The 22776-nt window shown below is 41.3% G+C and overlaps 2 protein-coding genes across 11 annotated transcripts in view; both read left to right on the top strand.

The window, feature by feature from the left end:
• The window catches only part of plcb1l (phospholipase C beta 1-like), a 78826-nt gene extending 59049 nt beyond the window's left edge, over window positions 1–19777 (top strand). For 4 of the 10 annotated variants that reach the window (XM_081717223.1, XM_081717227.1, XM_081717226.1 and 1 more), the window contains 14 exons: window positions 1917–2081; window positions 2227–2326; window positions 2729–2833; window positions 2992–3107; window positions 3990–4125; window positions 4240–4293; window positions 4506–4725; window positions 5234–5405; window positions 6184–6260; window positions 6372–6461; window positions 7212–7269; window positions 7477–7563; window positions 16853–17056; window positions 17510–19777. In XM_081717223.1, coding sequence (XP_081573349.1) covers window positions 1917–2081; window positions 2227–2326; window positions 2729–2833; window positions 2992–3107; window positions 3990–4125; window positions 4240–4293; window positions 4506–4725; window positions 5234–5405; window positions 6184–6260; window positions 6372–6461; window positions 7212–7269; window positions 7477–7563; window positions 16853–17056; window positions 17510–17638 — 1713 coding nt within the window. In that variant the 3' untranslated portion in view covers window positions 17639–19777. Of the gene's footprint in view, window positions 1–1916; window positions 2082–2226; window positions 2327–2728; window positions 2834–2991; window positions 3108–3989; window positions 4126–4239; window positions 4294–4505; window positions 4726–5233; window positions 5406–6183; window positions 6265–6371; window positions 6462–7211; window positions 7270–7476; window positions 7564–7717; window positions 7743–16852 lie in introns of those variants that run through there. The other 6 variants (XR_014124473.1, XR_014124474.1, XM_081717224.1 and 3 more) reach the window with 6 other exon arrangements.
• A 2390-nt stretch (window positions 19778–22167) lies between these two features.
• The window catches only part of plcb4b (phospholipase C, beta 4b), a 47654-nt gene continuing 47045 nt past the window's right edge, over window positions 22168–22776 (top strand). The window contains exon 1 of the mRNA XM_027029185.3: window positions 22168–22433. The gene's annotated coding sequence lies outside the window, so the exon portion shown is untranslated. The remainder of the gene's footprint in view (window positions 22434–22776) is intronic.

Genomic DNA, 22776 nt, shown 5'->3' with positions numbered 1-22776 from the left:
CTTTGAGTTGTAGGAGCTTTTTCTGTTTATTGTTCTTTGTTGTTCAGAATAACCTCAATATGATTCTCCTAAAATCCTTAAATTCTACAAATGTTGCTGGTTTCCCAAATTAGTTTTTTAGGTTGTAAATAAGATTTCATTATGGTTAATTATTTGAACTATGCCATGATTGTATACATTTGATCTTAACAACATTGCAGCTACACTGCAGATCAAAATTAGAGAACAACACACAATTTCCTAAATGTCAAGGTCACTGTGTAATCCTATGTGAATTTATCCTAACAGGAGTAAAAGAGCAGTATTTTAAGGTTGTATATATTCTAAAGCAGATAATTGAAAAAGAACACTGATCTAATTTAGAGAACACTTTCAGATACCTATAAGTTATTGGTGTTAATCTGGCACCTGGTGCTAATTTCTTAATTATCCGACAAACCTTATTTTCTGGCAGCCTAACATTCCAGTTTTCACTAACTTTGCAAGATGGTGAGCTGATCCAAAGTGACTGAACCCCCCCCCCCCCCAGCAGCATGTTGTCCAGATGAAGGCCAAAGGAGTGACCCCATCAGCCATAGAAAAAGAAGTTGGTCATTCCAAGTCTGTGATTTCTAGGATATTGCATCTTTACATCACAAACTCATTCAAGTCCCCCAAGAAGGTTGGTCACCCATGAATCACAAATGCAAGAGGGGACAAGATAATGCAGAGAATCTCCATGGGTAATCGGTTCAATACTGCAGCTGGAATGGCTCACCAGTTCAGCACTGAACAGGGTGAGGATCTGTCTCGTCATACAATGTCTCGACATTTAAGAGCATTTGGACTGAAAGCCCACTCTGCAGTGACCAAACCTCTCATTAGCAGAAAGAACCAAAAGGCTAGGCTAACCTTTGCTGAGAGGCATGTGTGGACAGAGGAGAAGTGGTCCAGAGTTAACTTTAGTGATGAAAGCAAGTTTAATTTATTTGGGTCTGATGGAAAACATTATGTTCGTCAACAAACTGGGGAAAGACTGAACCCAAAGTGTGTAAAGAAGTCAGGGAAAGGTGGAGGAGGAAGTGTCATGATTTGTGGAATGTTTTTAGCAGCAGGGGTTTGACCACTCATGCAGCCACATGGTGGAGTGAATGCAAGTGTGTATCAGTCAGAACCTTCAACATGTGGTTCCCTCCTTGCGTTCATCAATCAGCCAGCAATTTTTTCATGTAGGACAATGCCCCCTGTCACACTGCAAAACGGGTAAAGCAGTTCCTTGAAACTGAAAACATTGAAACAATGAAATGGCCAGGCCAGAGTCCTGATCTAAAATCTCTGGAAAATCCTTGGTGACAGTTATGGCCAAGAAACCCACAACAATCACCGAACTGTGGAAGAAGCTGCAAGAAGAGTGGATCAAAATCACACCAGAGCAGTGTAAGACTAGTGATGTCCTGTGGCTGCAGATGTGCTGAAGTCCTTCAGAGCAACGGCCTGTACACTTCCTGCTGTTGGTGACCGTTGTAACCTTCAGAACATTTTGTTGTAATCTTTCTGTGCTACAGTCACTGCTGGTCTCTAATTTTGATCATGATCATTGTTTTCTACAAAATAAAGATTTTATGTTGAAATGCCTTGGTTATTTTGTAAAATGCTATTCTAGTGCCATGGTATACCCCTAACAAAAAATCCTTCCAATGTTGACCAATTAAGATTACATTACATTATTTATGGAAAAAAAAAAATCAAGTGTTCATGAATTGTTATCTAATTTTATCTCCAGTGTAGACATAGTAATATGCAAGTGATTAATAGCTGCATACTGATGATGGGGATGAATACTGAGAAAGATAGTGGTATTTAAATATTGGTAATGGATGTAAAGAAAGAAGTAACAATTAAAAAAAAACATCACTGTCTCATTCTGTGTTGGACAGATAATATCAGGACAGTTCTTGTCTGATAAGAAAGTTGGCACATATGTGGAGGTGGAAATGTTTGGTCTGCCGGTGGATACCAAACGAAAAGCTTTTCGGACCAAGACCTCCCCAGGCAATGCTGTCAACACTGTGTGGGACGAGGAGCCCATAGTCTTTAAGAAGGTCTGGCAAACCCTGTGGATTTACCGTGCAGGGTTGGCACTTCCCTGGAAAAGCTGCACGCATGCATTTCAGATACAATGTGCACACTTATTCAATGACAATATCATATGCTGCACTGGAGACTGTGCATGGTTGTCTCTCGCAGGTGGTTCTTCCAACCCTCGCTTCTTTGAGAATAGCTGTGTATGAGGACAATGGAAAGATGATCGGTCAACGCATCCTCCCAGTATATGCCATTCGACCTGGCAAGTACCTGTGTTTATCCCCTCACATGCCAAGGACCTGTCCCTGTGTCCAGACTCTCATTCCTCTCCTAGCTCCATAGCTTTTAGATTATTTTTAGTATAGGTACTGAATTATTCACAGAGCATAATGAAAAATGTGCTGTTAGATTAGTAACTGAATAGTAAGCCTGGAGTTTATAACTTGAATCCCTTTACTTCACTCTGTATACAGCTTTGCACTGCTGTCATACTGTTTCTGCACTCTACACTCAACAGCTTTGCTTTACTGCACAACACATTACTCACATACTTAATGGTAGGATATCACTGTTTCACGAGCTAAAGCTGTTCTTGTTTGTTATTAAAAGTGACCTGTGGGGATAAACAGTCTGTCGTCTTTCGCCTTCTTACCCTCTGTTACAGGTTACCATTATATAGGACTGAGAAATGAGAAGAACCAGACACTAACACTGCCGGCTGTTTTTGTCTACATTGAAGTGAAAGACTATGTCCCTGACACATTCGCAGGTATAGGCCTAGAGTCCAGGCTAAAAAACAAACCAAAACATACCACTTTTATACAGAGGGGAACAAATTGAGGAGAAAATGTATGTTATATTTTACATTTTATTTATAATTCACATTTACTTCCTTGCTTATTTTTTTATGGAATGTCGCTGGATCAGATGTGATTGAGGCACTGTCCAATCCTATTCGCTACATCAACCTGATGGAGCAAAGAGCCAGTCAGCTTGCAGCTCTCACACAGGAGGAGGGGGGACAGGAGGTGAACAACAAGGAGGTTGGTAGTATGTGAGTGCATGTGTCTCCTTGTGTTCTCTTGCTTGTATCTGTGTTTAAATTGCCACAATAGCCAATCACAACATAGCTCCTAACTACTCAGCAGCCTACTGAGTGCGTGATCTGATTGGCTGGTCCTGTGGGAACACTCTCTGTTCTTTGCTCTTGGCCAATCAAGCTGATGCAGCTAAAGAAGAACCAATTAAAAGCTCCCTCAAACTAGTGTTATGACAACGGTAGTCTTAACTCTGCCATTTGAACCACACTTGCTGCAGATCGAACAGGCACTGATAGATAAAGCAAGAGCTATAAGAAGCTTTAAGAAAGGTAGTAGGATTGAGAGAGGGGAAAATGCATCAGGCTTAGCATTAGTCATGATAAGAGTGGGGTACCAGCACTACATCTACAGACTCTGCACTGGAGTGGAGGTAATATGATGAGATTTCATATTGGTTTGTTGTAAGATGCAGTGTACTTCAGTTTTTTCTTAATGGTCAGAACATTTTTATTTAGTATCGCCAGCAGTTTATTTAGAAATCTAGCAGTTCCTAGTTATGAGAGGGTGTAAGGCTTGATGGGGGGGGGGGAATGTTAATTTCAAGAAAGGACCAATCAGGTCTCTACTGCTTTGGTTCCATATTGCTCCAGTACTGTTGTCCACTTAACATGAGTTTTATAAATAGATTTCTGGTGGCACAGGTGCTAGTAACACCAAGGGTCAAGCGTTTGATTCTCATGTGTGCTGTCATACTGATAAATATAAAAATCACTCTGAAGAAGAGTGTCTGCCAAATGCTGTAAATGTAATGCTGAATATTCTGCATTTAGACCTTTCACTTCCTTTAGTGTTATTAATGGTGTTGGGTGTGATTTGCGTATCCAGGCAGATATTGGTGGGGAGCCAGTGGCTGAGCCGAAGAGTGAGACCCCCCGTGCCCCCGCAGAGAACGGAACCAACCACACCCCACTCATCTCCCCCAGGCCATCATCACTGGCCAGCCACCACACCCACTCCACAGGTTCACAATCTGTACCTCATTGCCTCAGAAGTCAGTGTTTCTCAGTGAAGGGTGTGTGTGCGCGTGTGCATATGGACTTGTAGTGAAGTCTGCATATTTGTGGAATTTTTTCAGGATCTGTGAAACCAGTTATCAGGACTGAAGATTTGATTCAGAGTATTCTGACAGGTACTGTACAGTGGTCACAGTTGCAGCGTCTGTGTAGCTGGAGTTTCTGTAGAGCAAGTCATGTAACATTTTATTATTGAACGATTTTAGCCATTTCTGCCCTATACATTCTTACCAACAAAACATGTCATTAAAAAGCATTTCAGTTCTTTGTTACTGATGAAACGGTCACTGTAATCTGGTGTGTGTGTGTGTGTGTGTGTGTAAAACAGATGTGGAGGCTCAGACCCTGGAGGAGTTGAAACAGCAGAAGGCTTTCATGCGAGAGCAGAGGAAGCAGTATAAAGAGCTAAAGGATCTGGTGAAGAAGCACCATAAGAAGACCACTGAGCTAATAAAAGATCACACAGCCAGGCAGAGCGAGCTGCACGCTGAGCACACACGGCGCCAATCAGCTCTGCACAAGAGCGCCAAACGCGATGGTAAGAAAAGGTAGGTTCCCTAATGTTGGCTCCTGAGACACACTCAGTCTGGACATCTGTTAGCTTTCTGTTGTCACTCACCACACTGTTACTTTTTTTTATGTAGTAGTAATAATAATAATAGTATTATTTCCTTTTCAAACTTCTGCCTGGCTTTGTTTCTTTGTACAATAGATAGCAATAGATAGCTGTTTGCATCTCTCCCATTGCCTGTGATGTTGATGTTCCAAGTGGGCAGTGTTTCTCAACCCAGGCTTCAGGACCTACCAGGCAGTCCACATTCCTATCTAAGATGGCTCTCAGTACACCTCTGCCCACAGTTCTTTCAGTGTTCCTGATGGCTTGTTTAAGGCTTATTGGGAAGTGGAATTAAATAATGTGGGTTTCTGGTCAGTGTGGAGGGCTGAGTTTAGAAACATTGAGGACTGGGTTTAGAAATGTTGAGATCTGGGTTGAAAAACACTGCTCTAGAATTTGCACACAGATGTCAGCATCCATGATCAGTGTGTGTGTGGCAGGTCAGGTGCCGAGCATGCAGGGTCAGCGGTGGAGGAGGAGCTGGCAGCCCTGGAGCAGGAGAGTGCTCGCAGGCTGGCTGAGCTGAAGGGCCAGCAGCAGCAGCAGCTGCTCACGCTCCGACGGGACCAGTACTACAGCGAGCAGTATCTCAAAGGCAAACACATCAAACAGGTGCCACCACTGCCTGCGCAAACTCTGGCTAGAGCAGGCCCCGCTCTGGCTAGAGAAGCCTCCTAGCCTAAAAATCACCCAGAGCTTGTGCAATATCATCTTACTGCAATGTCACCAAAAAACCCAGAGCAGCATAGACAAGGCTTTGTCCTTGCTCCAATCTCTATATAAACTATTAATTAGGTTAAACTAAATTCCTGCTAATGGATGGGGATGACACTGGTTCATCTTTCCTGCACACAGTACATCTTTCTTGTCACCTCCTTCACTGGGCGGTTCATGCATTGTTTATGTGCTTATGTGTCTCTGCGTCATGCAGGGACTGACTCAGAGACACATATCTCACCATGACGTGTGTGTGGTGATTGCCTGTTGCCACAGACAGCATAATCTACTGTGGAAAATGTGCTGAGAGCTATTCAAGCCGAAACCTCAATTAGTTTCCTCATAAGGAGCTGACGGAGTCCCAGTCTAATGAGTGTTTTAAAGGCCCAGAGGCCATAAAGCACTCAGGAGGACTGAAGCCCCAGCACAAAATGTACTTTTCAGTCTTACAGTACCTTAATATGAAATATAAGAACCTCTCTCTCTCTCTCTCTCTCTCTCTCTCTCTCTCTCTCTCTCTCTCTTTCTTTCTCTCTCTTTCTCCCTCGCCCCCTCTCTGTGGGTGTGTCGATCTGTAGGTAGGTGGGTGGTGTGTGTGTGTGTGTGTGTGTGTGTGTGTGTGTGTGTGCGCGCGCGCGCATCTCTTTCATGGCTCTGATATCTACTGTTCCAGCTGGTTGAGAAATTGACCGCTGTTGCTGAGGAGTGTCAGGGTAACCAGCTGAAGAGACTGAAGGATCTCTGTGAGAAGTAAGTCTGATGCTATAAAAGCCCAATAGTTTAGAGTTAGTTTAACCTTTGATGTCATCACCATACCCTGAGTTTACTATATGTAACACTTTAACCCTTCTATACCTTTAGGGAAAAGAAAGATTTGAAAAAGAAAATGGATAAAAAGAGACAGGAGAGGATAAATGAGGCAAAGTCAATCGAAAATAATCTAACAGAAGAGTAAGTAATTTGGAAGAAATTTCACATTGTTCACCACTAGTACTATTCTCCTTTGAGATATAGAATGCTGTCTATAAATAATTGAACAGTGACACATTTTTTCTCTGTATTCCAGCATTGGATTTGAAATGGAGCGGTGAATATGAGGTTAAAAGTTCAGAATGTCAGTTTTAAACAAAGAGATTAAAGTAGAGAAAGCCAGCTATACAACATAAAAATAACAGTCTTTTTAAACATACTCCCCCATTTAACGGGTAATCAGGCGATGTGTATATATAGTATTGATGTCCTATATAGTATTTCAGTAAGTGCCTGAAAGCAGGTGTTGGGTGCTGCTCCCCTTGGCCTGAAATGGCCATTTCCAGTTCTTGTTTGTTTTGGGAGCTTTTAGTTCAAATTCACAGTGCTGCAATACAGAGCCAAAGCTACTGATTATTTTTAAAAATGCCCTGCATTCGTCCTGAGGCTTTTGTTATTTGTTATCAAGTGCATCATGTAAGTAAATGATAGAGCAATGATTTCATGTTGAGCTTGTTTAGATTGCAATGAGTCAACAGTATGGTAGCTGCTGCATAACAGAGTCTAAATTCACAAGGAGGCCTACATTGTATATGGGCATTTGTTCAAACCTTTGACAGGCTTAATAAATACTGTATATGTTTGTTTTTATTTGCTTTGCTCTTAAAAAAAGTTAACTTCTCAACAATACTAGATTTAATACGTTGAATTTTATTCCTTTTTGCCTTATAGAGAAAAGCTGGAGATCAACAGGTCACATGTGAACGAGGTTGTACAGTACATAAAAAGGGTAAGAAACACACACACACACAGTAAAGAAATGGAACATGCATTTGAAATCCCATCTAGTGGTTTAATTTGGCTGTTTAGTGCCATTCTTGGACACGCCACTGTCTGAATGTGTAGGGGCATGCTGGCTAAAGACCGAGCCAAAAACACTGACTCTCTGTGTCTGAATCTCGTCAGCTACTCTGTTTTTGTTGTGTTTCTTTTTAAGCTGGAAGATGCTCAAAGCAAACGGCACGAGAAGCTCCTGGAGATGCACAAGCTCATACGGCAGCAAATCGTGGACGAGAAACCGAAGGTACGAGAGAGAGCACGCCCCACCGCACACACACCGATCCGGCGCCACTGCTTAGCCTGGTCACACTGAACACATGACAACACTCTGCATGTCTGCCGAAGCACACACAGAGGCAGTGAGTGTGTGTGTCACATCATTTTTAATGTTATTCTAGGAGGACAGTTTGCAGGATATTGAAGGTAAGCACATTTCTGGAATCCTGGCATTGAAAAAATCAGAGCTGTATGGCTGAAAGCAATCATGTCCACCTATGCACTGCTTCCTAAGCTCAGAGGCAGAGTGGACTTGTTCTTTCTTTATGACAGTTAATGATGTACGCTGTAAGTAAATCCACTCACAACAGCTTAGCCCATATGAGCATATTGTTAACCCAGCAGTGCCAACGCCTCTTTTAGAAACACACTCTATAATGCTTGCCAATCACACCTTGAGAAACATGGGTAATAACATGTAATGGAAATTCCTTTCAGTGCCTTCTGCAAGAAAGGACGTCTAATATCTATGGAGATGGTAAATCTCACTTGGCAACATAGTGCATTTGTTTTTCATTCCTGCTGAAGCCATGTTATTACCAGTTGTCCCATGCATGCGCTGTATAATATCCTGTAATAGTATACTTAAGTGTCCAGTGTTTATTTTTTAAGATACAAGTCCATCTTTGGTCAAGTTTTTACACTGTACTGTTTATACTGTAATTTGTCCTATTTAATATCGACTTGTGGCCTCACTTATATTATTGAATAGCCTTCAGCCTACAGTCCATATGCAATCAGACAGATTGATCTCAGCAAGGTGAGTGTGTCGATATCTGGATATATATCAGAAATGGCTTGATGACTAAGTTACTTGGTCTCACAGGCTGCAGGTTAGCTTGTGAAACGTTAGTTGTTTCCACCTTGCTGGAATGTTTGTGGGTACCTTTGCCCTCTTTAGAAAATCCATTCCCATGTTTTGTTAGGCTCTGTTTAGTTTGCAGTGTAATTGGGAGTCTTCTGCTAGTTCTTTACTCTGTACTCATGCATGGCATACATAAATCACGGTGGGTAAATACTGTGGCTAGTAAGTTGAGGAACGTCAGCTCCTGCAGTCAACACTAGAGGGGGCCACAGCACAGAGATTGGCACTTTGTGAACCAGAGGTCGTGCTGCTGCTGTAAGTTCCTTTTGTCAGTCTCTGTTGTCTTGACAGGGCCAGTCCAAGTTTCAGCTGTTTACATCTATATTGGGCCTGCATTGGCTGGAGGTTTTTTGTTCTAGTTGCTGCTGACTTGCTGGCCACCCTGAATCACTCCTCTCGTAATGCATCACAGCAGAGGTAACATCCACTCACTTTCTTTTTGTGCAGCTTGCAATTCTTGCTCACCAGATGTGGTTGTGGTAGATGTTTCCTGCTAAACATGTGGTTTCATGATGACACTGTTGTTTGCATGGTAAGACCTCAGAAAATGAGATTATCATTGTTCATTACTTCCAGGAATCTCTCACCAACTATTTGTTATGCAAGTAAGTGGTTCAGATGTGTGCTACATGTGCCTGTCCTCATTCACTTTGTACCATGGCTGGAATTGTGAGAACTTGTGTCCCCTGGTCGCGTGTGAGCATGCACACGCAGAGCCTGATATCTTTAGCAAATACCTCAGTGTGAAAAAATATCTCCCCTATTGAAAAGCAGGTCAGACAGATTCAGCTATTTATTTGTGTTTGAACCCTACATCAGCAGGCAGAATAAGTAGTGAGTGAAAGTAACCAGGGCAAAGCTAATATCCAAGTGTGTGTGTGAGAAAAAGAGAGTTAGAGAGAGAGAAGTAGTCCTGACCCATTTTCACGCCTCAGTGCAGCCACTAATGGACAGCTATAACCATCCCTGGGTCTTTGGAGACCTGCTGAAGAAGGTCTCTGGACTCTTCTTGCTTAAAGATCATGAAGAACAGCAGGTGGGTGGGAGAGAGAAGGAAGGGATGGAAGGAGAGAGGGCATGATTGCAAGCGAATATCCACCTCTCGGTATCTTTTTCAGACCACTTGGAAAGTGACCTGAAACAGTGCTGGCATGCCCCCATCCCTTTGGTGCCAGTGTACAGGCATTATGCTGCAATTGGCAAAGGCAGAAGCAGACAAGGGCTGCCGTCACACCTAGGTGTGTGTGCACATGCAGGTGTCAGTGTCTTGCTAACGTTCCAATCAAAAGCAGCCACTGCATGCCACACTGTCTAATGAGCATCAACTTTCAGAAGCGCATGGAGGGAAGAGTCCAATGACCACATGCTGATGAGTGGAACATTTTGATCCTCATTAAATAAGACCATGGCACATGTGGTGTTCCTGGCAAATGAAGCTGCTCTGTGGGTTTAGGTAAAGGTCTCTGATTGCCGTTTCAGACAGCTGACATAATTTTTCCTTATGTCATCACAATTTGATAGAAAGTGAATTACTAAGCCCGGTCTTTGCTAATCAGCATTGTCCAGATGTTTCACCAAAATCAATTACAAAATGTTGCAGGTTTTGTGTATTTTAAATTAAATAATGGATCTTTTTTTTCTGTTCAAGACTTCCGTACCATTTTTTTCAAAAAAGCAAAAGAAGACTTTTGGTTTAAAGGCATGGGGAGTCATTCTACACTGTCCTGGTGTAAAGCTCCCTGCGCTATCCTTGTGACAGTCTCCCAGTGCAGTGGGCTTTTCTTGGGCAATGAGGTGAATTTTGTCCCATTATGCAAGCCAGAGTGGCAGATAATGGTTGTACCTTCACAAACAGGCACTGTATGCTGTCTCTATGGCAATGTTCATCCTAGCCCCTAACTCCACCCCTCTGAATGGCCTGGCCACTAAAAGGTGATGCCTCATGCCACATCACAAAATAGAGCTAGCTGAGCACAGATATACAACGTAACACAGAGCTAGCTCAGCTCCGATATACAACCCAACAAAGAGTTAGCTCTAAACAGATATAGTTCCAGTACACATACATACTGAGCTACACTGAATTATATAATTTGAAAGCATATAAGATATATACTGTGAATCACATTGATACAGCTCAACATAGACCCAATCTACACAGATTCAGTCCAGCACACAAATAATTAGAACTGATACAGTACAACACCAAGGACAAAGTCAAGAAAAGGTACAACACAGGACACAGAGACAGGCCAGTCCAATACAGGATATAGTACACAGAACAATATATAATCACAGAGCATCACTTAGATACAGCCTAACACATGTACAGGCCAAAGTACAACTAAGGCCCAGGAGACAAATGCAGAGCAAGTCACAGATACAGCCCCAGATGCATGTGGCCTAATATTTGTGTAGTGCAACTCAGGCACAATCACACAGATATACAGAGTGACTCAACCCAGTACACAGCCAAAGCCTAATACACTGATATTGAGTAGGGCACAATCCAACATGGACAAGGTGGAGAAAGAAAGAGATATGGTCTACGAAGAACATGCAGCGATAGGAGGAGAGGGGAGTTGGAGGATGGGGAGAAGTAAGTGCCAAGAGAGTGATGAGAGGTACTATTAAACAGCAGAGGCCCCAGGCATGCGGAACATGCCTTTTCATTGCTAGACAGCAGGAAGAGAAGACAGATGGAGTGGTCTGCCTCTGCACAGAACAGCTTGTGCCTCGACCAGGCCCGTCACATTTGGTCCTGCTCCCAGGAACGGCGTGAGCAGGGGAGTCTGGCGGAGGCTCTGCATGGTGTCCAGACCACATGTCTCCCCCCGTGCACACAGCCAAAGCCCTCAGCGGTGGACTGTCCGCGGGGCACTCGTCCGGACCGTTTCGTATGGGGCCCGCTTGGTTGGCGGGCATTAATAATGCACGCTGCACGCCTACCTCCTCACGCCAAACAATGTCACTCGATTGTCACTCGATTGAAACCAGCGGAGCCCAAACAAACCCCCCTGTGGCTGGGACTGTTCGGCAGGGACCGTTCGGCACGCCCACAGCAGCTGAGCAGATCATGAAATACTCAGCTCTCGTCCCCTTGCTGAGGAAGAGAGGGATGGGACAATTGCTTTTGTAGAGAGCATTTCCTGCTGCAGCTCAAACAGTAGGTATTTATCTGAAAGGCAGGGTGACCGGACAGAGGCCTCCAGAGTGAGGTGCCATGCTCATCTGCAGCATATTCCCACTTGCATGTCCAGAAACCTTGCATGATTTTCCAGTGTGTTGTTCCAGCCCTATGTTTGGACATCCTCAAACAGTGCCAGATCAATACAGCTGGAGCTATAAGCATGTCTGCCACGGTGGTGTTGCGGTTATTGAAATTGGAGTACAATCCTAGTGCAAGGAAACAAAAAGAGAAAAGAAGTCTGTTTGCGCAGGAGGATGGAAGTAAATTTCCGCATCCATATCGTCACTTCCACATTTAACTTATTTACATAGCGATAGCTGAGCGCATCAGGGCAAAACACAGCCGTAAATTGATTTTCATTTCAACCTAGTCCAGAAGAGCCTCTCTTCACTCGAAGGTATCTTAGAATTAGGACAGATGTTGAAGAAGGTCATCTGCCTCCCAAAGTATTTTAAGAGAGCTGAGGAATTGGATCTGAGTCTGGTTAGTTGACAGATGACAAGTCTTTTGAGGGAAGACATATTTAACATCCTCTACTCGAGAGGGAGTGGAAACTAGACTGTGTCACGCTTTCATCACTAGATCACTTGAGGTGAGCCAGTTAAATTGGTTCACCCTGTAGACAATGCAACACCCTACTGACTCAGTGCTGGCTCTTTGTACGTATCTTGCAGTTTAGTGGGTACTGTTGGAATAATAGCATTGCACCCTGATTTGCAGCAGCTATAACTTTTGATGTGCTAATGTGAGCACTGGCGACACTTTAGGACTATGCTAGTGGTTTGAAAGGATTTCATATCATAGAAAGAGGAAAGAACACACTTGATGTGATTAATGACAAGCAGACTGCTGGATTAAAAAAGATTCAATGTTCGCATTCTTTATTGCTCATTTCTCAGTATTTTTAGCAATAAAATGACAAAGGCAGGGATTGGGGCTTGTCAAAAACTAAAAATGAAGATCAACAGAGTTTTGTCCTCATCACTTCAAGTCTGAGAATCAAGTGCTGTTGTTTTTTGTTAAACTGAGCAAGAGATCATCTAATCTTTACTAAATATATCAGACTGTCAATGCTCATTGATTCAGCTGGAGGCCTCGTTTCTGCAGGCAATGCCTAGGCTCATCTTGGGGCTATCTGTAAATATGGAGCAGGTGGCCTGTGTGTTCTGTGTTTACATAATGACTGCATGGATACGTTGGTTAGCTAGCAAGATGCTTCATTTCTAAACCTTTTCTTTAAATCACAGAAACTTATGAGGGAATAATTTGAATCTGGTTACTTGAAATAGAAAATCATTTAGTAGCTACTTGAGTCAATTAGAGAGTACATAAAATGAAATTAAATCTAATACATTGCAGCCACGTGAACTGTCTATTCTGGACAGCAGATTGTAAAACAGATTGGCACATCTGGTTAAAAAGTACCAACAAGTACCTACGCTGAGAGCTAACAATAATATATATTAGTTCTTATTTATCTTATAGATCAAGATTTTTTTTTTTTTTAGTTTTCACCATTTGTTTCCTTTGATAAGGAAGACAACTGTACTGAAACTTTGAAACAATTTATATATTGGCCTTATTATATTGTTATTTAATATTATATATTAATATTATATATTCACAGATAAGGGTTTTATATATATATATATATATATATATATATATATATATATATATATATATATATATATATATATATATATACACACACACACTTTAACACATATAGGGTGAGTCGGGAAATGTATGTAATTTTTTATAAAAACAAAATTTGTCTCACCCTTCCAGTGGTCATATATTTGTCCTCACACTTGGCTCTTCTACCACGGTCCTCACTTGGGTCTATTCCTTCTTTCAGTCCCTGGTAACTTTTCTTAGCCAATCCGTTTGATATTTCAATCACTGGGACTGTTGCATCCATTATCACTGCTGCATCTGATCTACTATCACGGTGTCTGCTTGGTTCAGCACTGCTTGTTTATCTATCTGGATCTGGAGGTCACACAGCATTATTGCTCTCCACCACTCACTGATGTTCCTTGCTTATGTTTCTGTGTATGCTTTCATTTAGCATCCTTCAGGTTGGCATACCACCTTTTAGATGTTGGATTTTTGGGTGGAGTGTCCCATGTATTATGAGGAGGGTATCTGATGATTGGCAGTTTATCCGTGTTTATGGCTTTGATCATATTATTTCCATTCAACTAACTTTTGAGGGCCTGCTTTACTCTGTAGAGGTACATAGATGCCCATCGCTTTTCTTCTTCATGGTTCCCAAGTGATTGGAAAATCCCCAGGTATTTGTAGATGCTATAGGTCTGTTATAGGCCTTGTGGTAGTTCAATTCTCTCTAATCGGATTACTTTTACTCTTTATCAGCCATCCATGCTACTCCAGCCCAAGTGAAAATTCTTATGCCCTTGCTGTAGATAATGGTCAGAGGGTTCAGTGAGTCAGTGTTCCTTTCTGTTTTGGTGTACAGCATGAGGTTTTCCATGTTCAGAAAGTGGCTGATTGTAATTCTGTTCCTGAATATGTTCCCATACCCACTCTTATTGATGAGCAGACAGAGAATTTAGGCTTATGCAGAACAGCAGTGAAGATCTAGTGGTGCATCTCTTTGGTATACACCACACTGAATGGTTTCCTGGGCAGTTGTCTTTGAGTTGGCTTCTAGTGTTGTCCTCCAGTTGTCCTCCACTTCTAGATGAAGGCTCATGGATCATGTCAGGGCCAGGTTCTGCCCAGTTCTTTGTGACTGGTTTTGCTGACTGGCTCATGCTCTGGGAGGTTGTTCTGCACTGCTTTGAGAGAGCAGATGATTCATTCGTCCATATGCTCTTCCGATATGTTCTGTTTCAGCTCTGAGTGGATCAACAGTCAGGGTTCTATTGCACCCTAAATGACGCTATACTTTGGATGTTTCTTTGGCAACGGGGAAAGTTACTCTTTTATTATGTGGTCTAGATGCCAGTGCTATTAACCTAGGTTTAGAAGACTCCAGAGCGTAATTTGTGCTGATCATTGTATTTCGTCTGTATCCTGTCACAGTATTTGATCTGTAGACCCTCCTCGAGTTCTTTAACTTCCATGTGAGTTCTCTTTGTTTTGTTTTCATGAGGGAGAGTAGGCAAGTACTGTGGCTTGTATTTTGAAGCCTAGGACCTCAATTATGATCACTGCAGTGGCATATAGCACAACTGGGATGCCCCCCCCCCCCCCCCCATGTCCACTACACACTCTGCTATTCCTGGATTCCTTTTGTATTCTGATTGGATTACTGAAACCATCATAAATAACCATAATATGTTCATTTTTTTCAGTACAGCCTAGACATGTTTTTTACATTACAATCAAATCAGAGCCTTATGTTTACAAAGGATAGCAGCTTGTTATTATGAGACCTGTCCTGCTATCCATATAAATCATAGGATACATTTTAGATATTTTTAGATATTAACTGTACCAATGTTTTATTCAATCAGAAGTCAATTTTTTGAAAGTCAAATTTTGATTAGTAAACAGGGGTACTGTTCTCTCTAGATATCATTACTGCATCAATATTGCTACGCCTCTGTAACTGAAAATGCCCTTTCAACAATCAGTTTACCCAGATATAATTCTCTAGTCATTACTGTAACCCTGATCACTGTGCAGCTTATCACTGAATCATCACAAAGTTTCATGTTATCTGTTGAAACTTAAGCAACTGGAAGAAACCTGTAACCATGACCAGTATTTGTTTGATTTTTTTAAGGGTTGCAAAATTTAAAAAATGAAATAAGCTAAAAACACATCCGCTGGTATTCTCTCTTTCCAACACAGTCATGATCGTAGTAGGTGCAGAGGCCTGAGAGCGGAGGCATGGATTGAGACTAGGTGTTAGTCTTGATAGCTGACTGTAACTTGCCTTGACCCACGAAACCCTTCGACAGAGCCACAGCACTTTTGCCTACACCTACCCCTCGACTTTTAATTACCTCTGCTGTCACACTACCCCCCGGGTGATAAAGAGGTGGCATACGCACTCTTTCCTGGCATGCATGCGCCCTACCATAGACTGCTCTGCCCGCAGGTACCGCGTCTTACCATCATTTGCAGTCAGGTGCCCCTGTGGATGCTTCAGGTTTCTTCCCCCAGTGCGTGCACACACCTCACACACACACACACACACATGCTAAGGAGTGGGCAACTGAGGCGAGGTGGCGCTTTTAATCCATGGGTCTTTGTGCCCGGGCTGGCAGGGGGGCAGCAGATGTCCTTGCCCTAAGTAGGTCGCGCCTAGCACCGAGTGGCTGTGTCACCTCCGTCTTCAGCCATCTGGCTGTGCCATGTCACTGTCAGCTGTGTGAGAATAGGAATTCCTGCAAGGTGACCTCTGCATCAGAGGGTCCTGTTTGGAGAGACCACATGCCGCTTCCCACCTCTTTACTGGCACGGGACCCATGGAGTTCCCGCAGCTGTCTTGGGGTGGCATATGCTAGGGCGTATACAATGTGCGGTGCAGAATCCCTGTTAACTGAAACAAAGTTAAGGATTTTCTGTATGTCACGCTTCATAAGCTAAAATACACGAGGCGTTCGGAAGTATTCTGAAGCTCAGTCAGAAATTAATACTGAGTGTATTTCGCAGTCATTGCCTTTGACACAATTCATCTTTGGTGCTTTTCTTTAATTACAATGTTCCCAGAAGACTGAGCAGGGTAGTTAACTAGTCAAATAAGCATTAAAGCAATTATTGGGTCAGAATGAATACAATTCCGTCATCTTTAATCATTAGGGGAGTCTATGCCTGGGAGAAAAACATATTCTGCAGTGCTGAATTAGGAGAACTGAGAGAGGCAATTAATTGAGACAACTAGCATTTCAGTCAATTTGATTTCCTTTGCCCTATCAATACTGTGTAGCTCAGCTGTGGGGCTCACTCAAAACTCCTGTTTGGCCACAAAACCATAAAGTGCTGAACAATAAAAGCACTGTGACCCTCTGGTGGTTTTTTTCCTTCATGCTGCAGTTAACTTGCTACAATTTTTTTTTAGAGGGTTTAAAAGCTATTCAGCATGCATTATTCTGAGTGTTAACCCCCATGTGCATGGTGACAAACTATTGACAGATTAGGATCAGACTAAAATTGGAGATTAGGACCAGACGAGAGATGTTTTTATCTTAAGATCAAATCTCTTTCTGGTTGCATCTGCAGCTTCAAAGCGAGCTGGACCAGGAATACCAGGACAAGTTTCGGCGACTTCCAGTGGAAATCCAGGAGTTTGTACAGGATACTACTAAAGGCAAGATGAGTAATGAGTGTGAGCAGAGCTCCCTTAGCACATCCAGCAATGCCAAGAAGCCCAACCACAAAACTGTCCAATCAGAGGAGGAGTTGGAGGAGGACTCATCGGATAAGGTGTTAGATACACCCCTCTAGCTACACTCTGGCCTTCACATTTCAATTGTGGTTATGTTATGTGAATATATTGTGTAATGTCTGTATTTCTGTTGTTTAATTTAATTTAATGTGCACTTTTTGTTCCCAGCATCTGTAGAATTTGTTGGCAATGTTGAAGAGATGACTTACTTGAATAACAGCAAAATTCAATTATTCAGTTTTTATTGAAATTGAAGTTTTAAAAGTTTTAAAAACTAAATACATGGTTATGCTGCTTATGTTTGGGTTTAAATAAGAACCAGGGATTATAATGTGTAGATTTTCATTGTTTAGCAATGAATTTATTCTGTGCAGTTATTTGTAGGGCAATCTACAAAATCATTTGAAAGTAAGCCCATATAAATAGTTGTATGTTTAGGCAGCAATGTCTTCCCATGCATGAGCATTAAGGTTTTTCCTTTGTATTCACAGATGGCTAACAGGGTGTCCCCCTCACCCACTGTCTCTGCTAGATTACATGTTGAGTGTTTTTTTGAAATTTGGGGTTATTTGTTGTTCTTGCTTTCTTTTTTATATTTGTCTAAATTTAAATTTAACTAATTGTACACTTAGCTAACGTAACCCAACAGAGAGTAAGTCATACAATTGTGTGTTTGTGTACACTAAATGTTACTTATGGAGCAGTGAAGGAAAACATATACATTCTCATAGATGTAAGTCATCTAAAAAGGAATAGAAAGACCCTTATTATGTTAATGAGCACAATGGAAGAACTGAGAAAAAAACTCTTTGATTCTTGCCCTTAGAGATGTCTTTAGTGAGCCCTTAGAGGTTTTAAAAATAGATTCTAAAAGTATACTTTAATGTTTTTCTTTAATGTTCAGAAAATGAACAAAGGTCTTGAATATGTATTCTTGCTAATGATTTCTCATTTGTCTGGAACAGTCAAGATTGGCTTCTTTGGTGCAGGCAAAGGAATTTTGTAATTAGAGTTCAGAGCTTTGAGATGCATGCTAAATGCTATTCTATATCTGCGACTGTCTCAGATACTTTCAACCCAACTGTGGCAATCAATCTCTCTTGACATAATATGAAATTGTGAAAATATTGACAACTGTAGTAATAATTAAGAAAAATATATTTTAGAAATGTAAAGGTCCAGACCATGTCCAAAGATATCTGTTTATAAAAAAAAAAAAAAAAAAAAAAAAAAACCAGAAAAAAAAGTCCTCTTGGTGGTATGATATAGAGTATGGAGAGGGAGAGGGAGAGGGAGAGAGAGAGAGAGAGAGAGAGACTGTTTTATTAGAGCTTGTCAAGCCTCATATTTGAAGCATTGTATTACTTCTATAGATGGGCATCTTACAAAGCACTTTCGTAAAAAAATAATCACTTGACAATGGACATTATTTGTCCTTTAGAATGTATTCCAGGATAAAATCACTGTTCTAATATAATAGCAATGAATGCTAACATATATCCTATGGAAGACCATTTACACAATTACATGCCAGTATCACCAGAGGAAAAAAGGACAGAAAACAATTACCATTACAACCTGGTTGTCCATAATTTTCAGTACATTGGAAAAAAGCAGCACTTGGTCTAAGATGTAGTATTGTTTTAAACTACACTTTAAAGCATAAATAAAATGGCTTAGTTAGTGATGGTTATGTGGGTTTGGGTTTGAACGACAGCTATCGACAGCTAAAAACATGCTAATGAAAACTTAAGAGACGTGACATAGATTGGTACGATGGATTTGGCATGTTGATCTGTGCCACCCCTAATACCGACTAATATTAATACCTGCAATATTACAGGTTCTATGGTATAGCTTATATGCATAGAAGGAGGCTGTTGAGGTCGAATGTAGGTATATGGGAAAGATCATTTTCTACTTGGACCGTGAAATTTTTAAATACATCTTGTTTTAGTTTCCCAACATCCTAATTGGCTGTATTAAACACATATTTACCACATTCAAAAGGTGGTAAAGTTCAGAGTCATTTTAATTCAATCAAAAATGCTTTTAATTTTTGTTTTTAAGGATAAAAAACCTCAATTATTTTATGACTAAGAACCAATGTTGCATTTTTCAATGTTTCTTGGTTGTAATGACTAGATAAATATAGGTAAAGATACATCATCCGTAACTAAGTCACAGAAAACAGTGAAAATATTAAATGTAGTTTCAGTGTTTTGTGCATGATTGCTATTTAGCATGACAGTGGTCCAGAGAAAGATTTGCTTAGCCTACTGTACAGCTGAGTTAAAGGCTACAGTGCCTGGAGCTATTTTAAAAAAAAATGTAATAAGTGTACAGTAATAAGCATTGATTTCTAATTTTTGAGAGATTTTTGCCATGATGTGTGTCCTTTGCCCTTTGATATGTTTGGCCTGTCAAATGTGTGAAATGTATCAGTGTGTAAAATTGTCATTGTAACAGGAGGAATATGTAGTGTTGTATTTCTATATGTCTTTTAATGAAAAGATAGTGTGCACTTTTAATACAATAGTACTACTGAGTAAAGTTTGTGATTAGCAGTATCTGAGGGTAAAACTTTAGTATTGGCCATTTTAATTTTCTCTGTGTTGGTTGTTTTTCTTCTTAGGCATAAAGGTATTGGATGTATGCGGTCTTGAGAGGACATTAAGAAAAATGTGACCAGAAAACCATTAGGACAAAAATTAAAGTAAAATGACAAATACTTGTGAATAAAATAAATGTTAATTATATATGTAGGCCTATGGGTGTATGGGTTGTCAGTTGATTGTTAGCACTTTAACTGAAAATGGGGAACTCTGTAAAATGCCAGAGTAAGCTACTCATGAACATAATTACAATTTTTAGATTTGATTATGGTTAGGTATTAATTCAGTCATTCATTTATTTATTAAAGACTGATAAAATCGTTTTGCACTTTGAACTACTGTACCAAGTAATTCACATCCAGAGCTCCTCTGACATCCTCAGGAGGATCTCATTTGCTCAGATGATTCTGGGAGTTGTGCTTAGAGGGCCTATGCTGTAGGCTGTAAATCTGAGGATGAAATGCGACAGAGCTTATCCCTTTGTTACACCAAGTTTTAATAAGAAAGTGCTGGAGCCCTACCAACTGACCTTGATAAGCTCAAAGAGGAGTTTCCCATTAGTAGTAAATAATAGTGCCATATTTCAGATTGCTTTGTCAGCTTTGAAGTGAGGAAGGCTTATCTGGTGTGTTTGGCCCATAAATATCCTCCATGGCTCATTGCTTGTAATCTCAACTATTGTCCAACTTTGTTTATGAGCTTTATATCTCCAAGGAGAGGAAAATGTAATTTTTGGAAGACATTTTGATGACAGGGTTTTAACTTTATGTTCAGGTGCCATACATCTATAAGGCCAGGAACTTTTTGTCCTAGAAATTAGAAAACACATAATTGGCTGCAGCGAGTCTTTTATGTAAGGTGTAATTATAATCATGTCCTGAAGTCCTAATCTGAGTACCTGTTACAGCTGATTTAGGAGAGGGCGGACGTAAAGAGCGAAAGATGAAAAATGATTGCGGGAGGGAGCAGCAGCGATCTAAATCACTGAATATGGGGGACGGAGCAAATGGATGTTGAGAGACACCAAGCACACATGAAAGAGAATTATTCAAAGCCAAAGGCACTGTGATCACTGCACAGCTGTAGGCTTTCGTGCTGATATCTATCAAAGCAGGAGCCACATGGTCTCATGCACAGGATGTGGGGGGATTTTCTATAGCCTTCCTCCTGTCATCTCCGTGGCAACTGTTGTCCCTGTATGTTTTTATGTAAGAATAATCAGTGTGCTTTGGGGAGGAAATAGCATATAGTTAACCCAGTTTCTGACACATAGCCTTTCATGGTTGGTTAGAGAATAACTGGGAAGATAGTATGATCCTAAATAAGGTGTAGCAGTGAAGAATATTGGTGATGTGTGCGGTTGAAAAGAGATGAAATGAAAATGAAATGTTCAATATCTTTCCAGTCCTCATAGCAAGACAAAAAACAAGACAGCATGGTATTAATACTTGATCCAGTCTGATGAAATAGCTTGTTAATCATTTTTTGTGTTAATTCAGGCATTTCATTTGTTATAAGGGCTGCATGCATGAGTGTGTGTGTCTGCTCCCGCCTCACTATGCGTACACGTGTGTCGTCCGTGTTGAGGCCAGACCAGCACCTCTGCATGTCATAATCAGATGAAGCTCTGAGGGGGAGCCAGTGTGCATGGGTACCATGGCCCCACCACGTCTGAGCTCAACAAAGGCCTTCATCACATTCCAGCAAGCAGTAAGTCAGTTAATTAATCCTGCGCTGAGCTCAGGGCCAAAGCTCATACGCTTTTAATATCATTCTGGATGTTATACAAACAGCAGCAATGCCTTGCCTTTTTCCACAGCACGAGAAATGTGTTTATACCCCCAGCAACCCAGAAAGCAAGGGAGGTGTCAAGGGAGGTGTCAAATGTCTGAGCTTTAATTAGACCTGTCTTTACACGTTCATGGTAATATGTTAATATTTGTGAAGACAAAATAAACAGGTGGTCACATTCTCCATACTTCCTGACAGAAGACACCTGGATAATAGCCTGAGACATTCTGAGGCATCTTAGCAAGGCTTTGAAGTTCCATTAATTAGAAAGCATATTTTAAGTAATGGAAGGCCTAGATGTATATTTATAATCACCATGAGGTCACTATGATTATCACAGTATTTTTGGAAAAAACACATTTGTGTTTGTTTGTATCTGATTTCTCAGCTTGCCCACAACTAATTGGCACTTTTACACCCACAGTGTTGTAATCACATCTGCTGTGTTGGCTGCAGTCTTTCACCCTCCAGATCATACATCAGAGAAAAAAATATAAATATAACCAATGGTTAAAACAAAAATTGCACACTCATACACTCCCTCATGAAACCACACACTTATTTAATTTTTTTAAAATTTTTTGGAGACATTTTAACATAATTTGAAAAGGGTGTGTGTTGCTTTAGTCTCAGATTGTAATAAAATGCACGAATATGATAGAAACCTGAGTGGCCCTAACTGCTGCATCAGACTTGGTATGGAGTGCTGTGGACTGTTGATCTTCACAGCCATACTCCTCCTACTTGACCATTAAGCGGTAGCAGCTACTGGCGGTCGGGGACTTCTCGATGACTCACTCCGCCTGACAACCATTCATTGTGCGGCTGCGGCACACACGCGCGCTCTTAAGTAAGGGGTTTCTTCTTTGACTGCACCGAGCAGCCCTCCACTGGAGGGCGAGTGAAGCAAGAAGGAGAACGGGCAGCAGCTGGAGACAGATGATCCCGGCCCTTCCTCCTTAAGCATCGTTCACCGCCGGATTTACTCTGCCTAAAGCGACTGATTCGTGTAAGAAATATTTGGTTGTGTCGTTCGTTGGTTCGTGTGTGTGTGTGTGTGTGTGAGTGAGAGAGAGTGTGAGTGAGAGATCTAGGCATTGGTTTGAATGCCCTAGTTGGAGAGCATTCACTTGGGAGGTCCAAGATTGAGTGAGAGAAAATCGGTATTGTGCAAACTGTTCGAAGAGGCTTCGAAAAGCACTGAAAAAAAAACCTCAACTCCATCACCATCGGCAGAGGTCAAGATGAAATTACATGCTTTTGCACCACTAGATATGGCTGGTAGTAGTAGCTAGTTTGCTAGCTGTGTCAGAGTCATTGGCACCGTGTCCAATGGCATGGGGGTAAAGGAA

The sequence above is a fragment of the Electrophorus electricus genome, chromosome 7 (genome assembly GCF_041902795.1).
Source record: "Electrophorus electricus isolate QZ-2024a chromosome 7, ASM4190279v1, whole genome shotgun sequence".
Lineage (NCBI taxonomy): Eukaryota > Metazoa > Chordata > Actinopteri > Gymnotiformes > Gymnotidae > Electrophorus > Electrophorus electricus.
The sequence above is the reverse complement of the archived record's forward strand: the minus strand, read 5'-3'. Positions and strand labels throughout refer to the sequence as shown.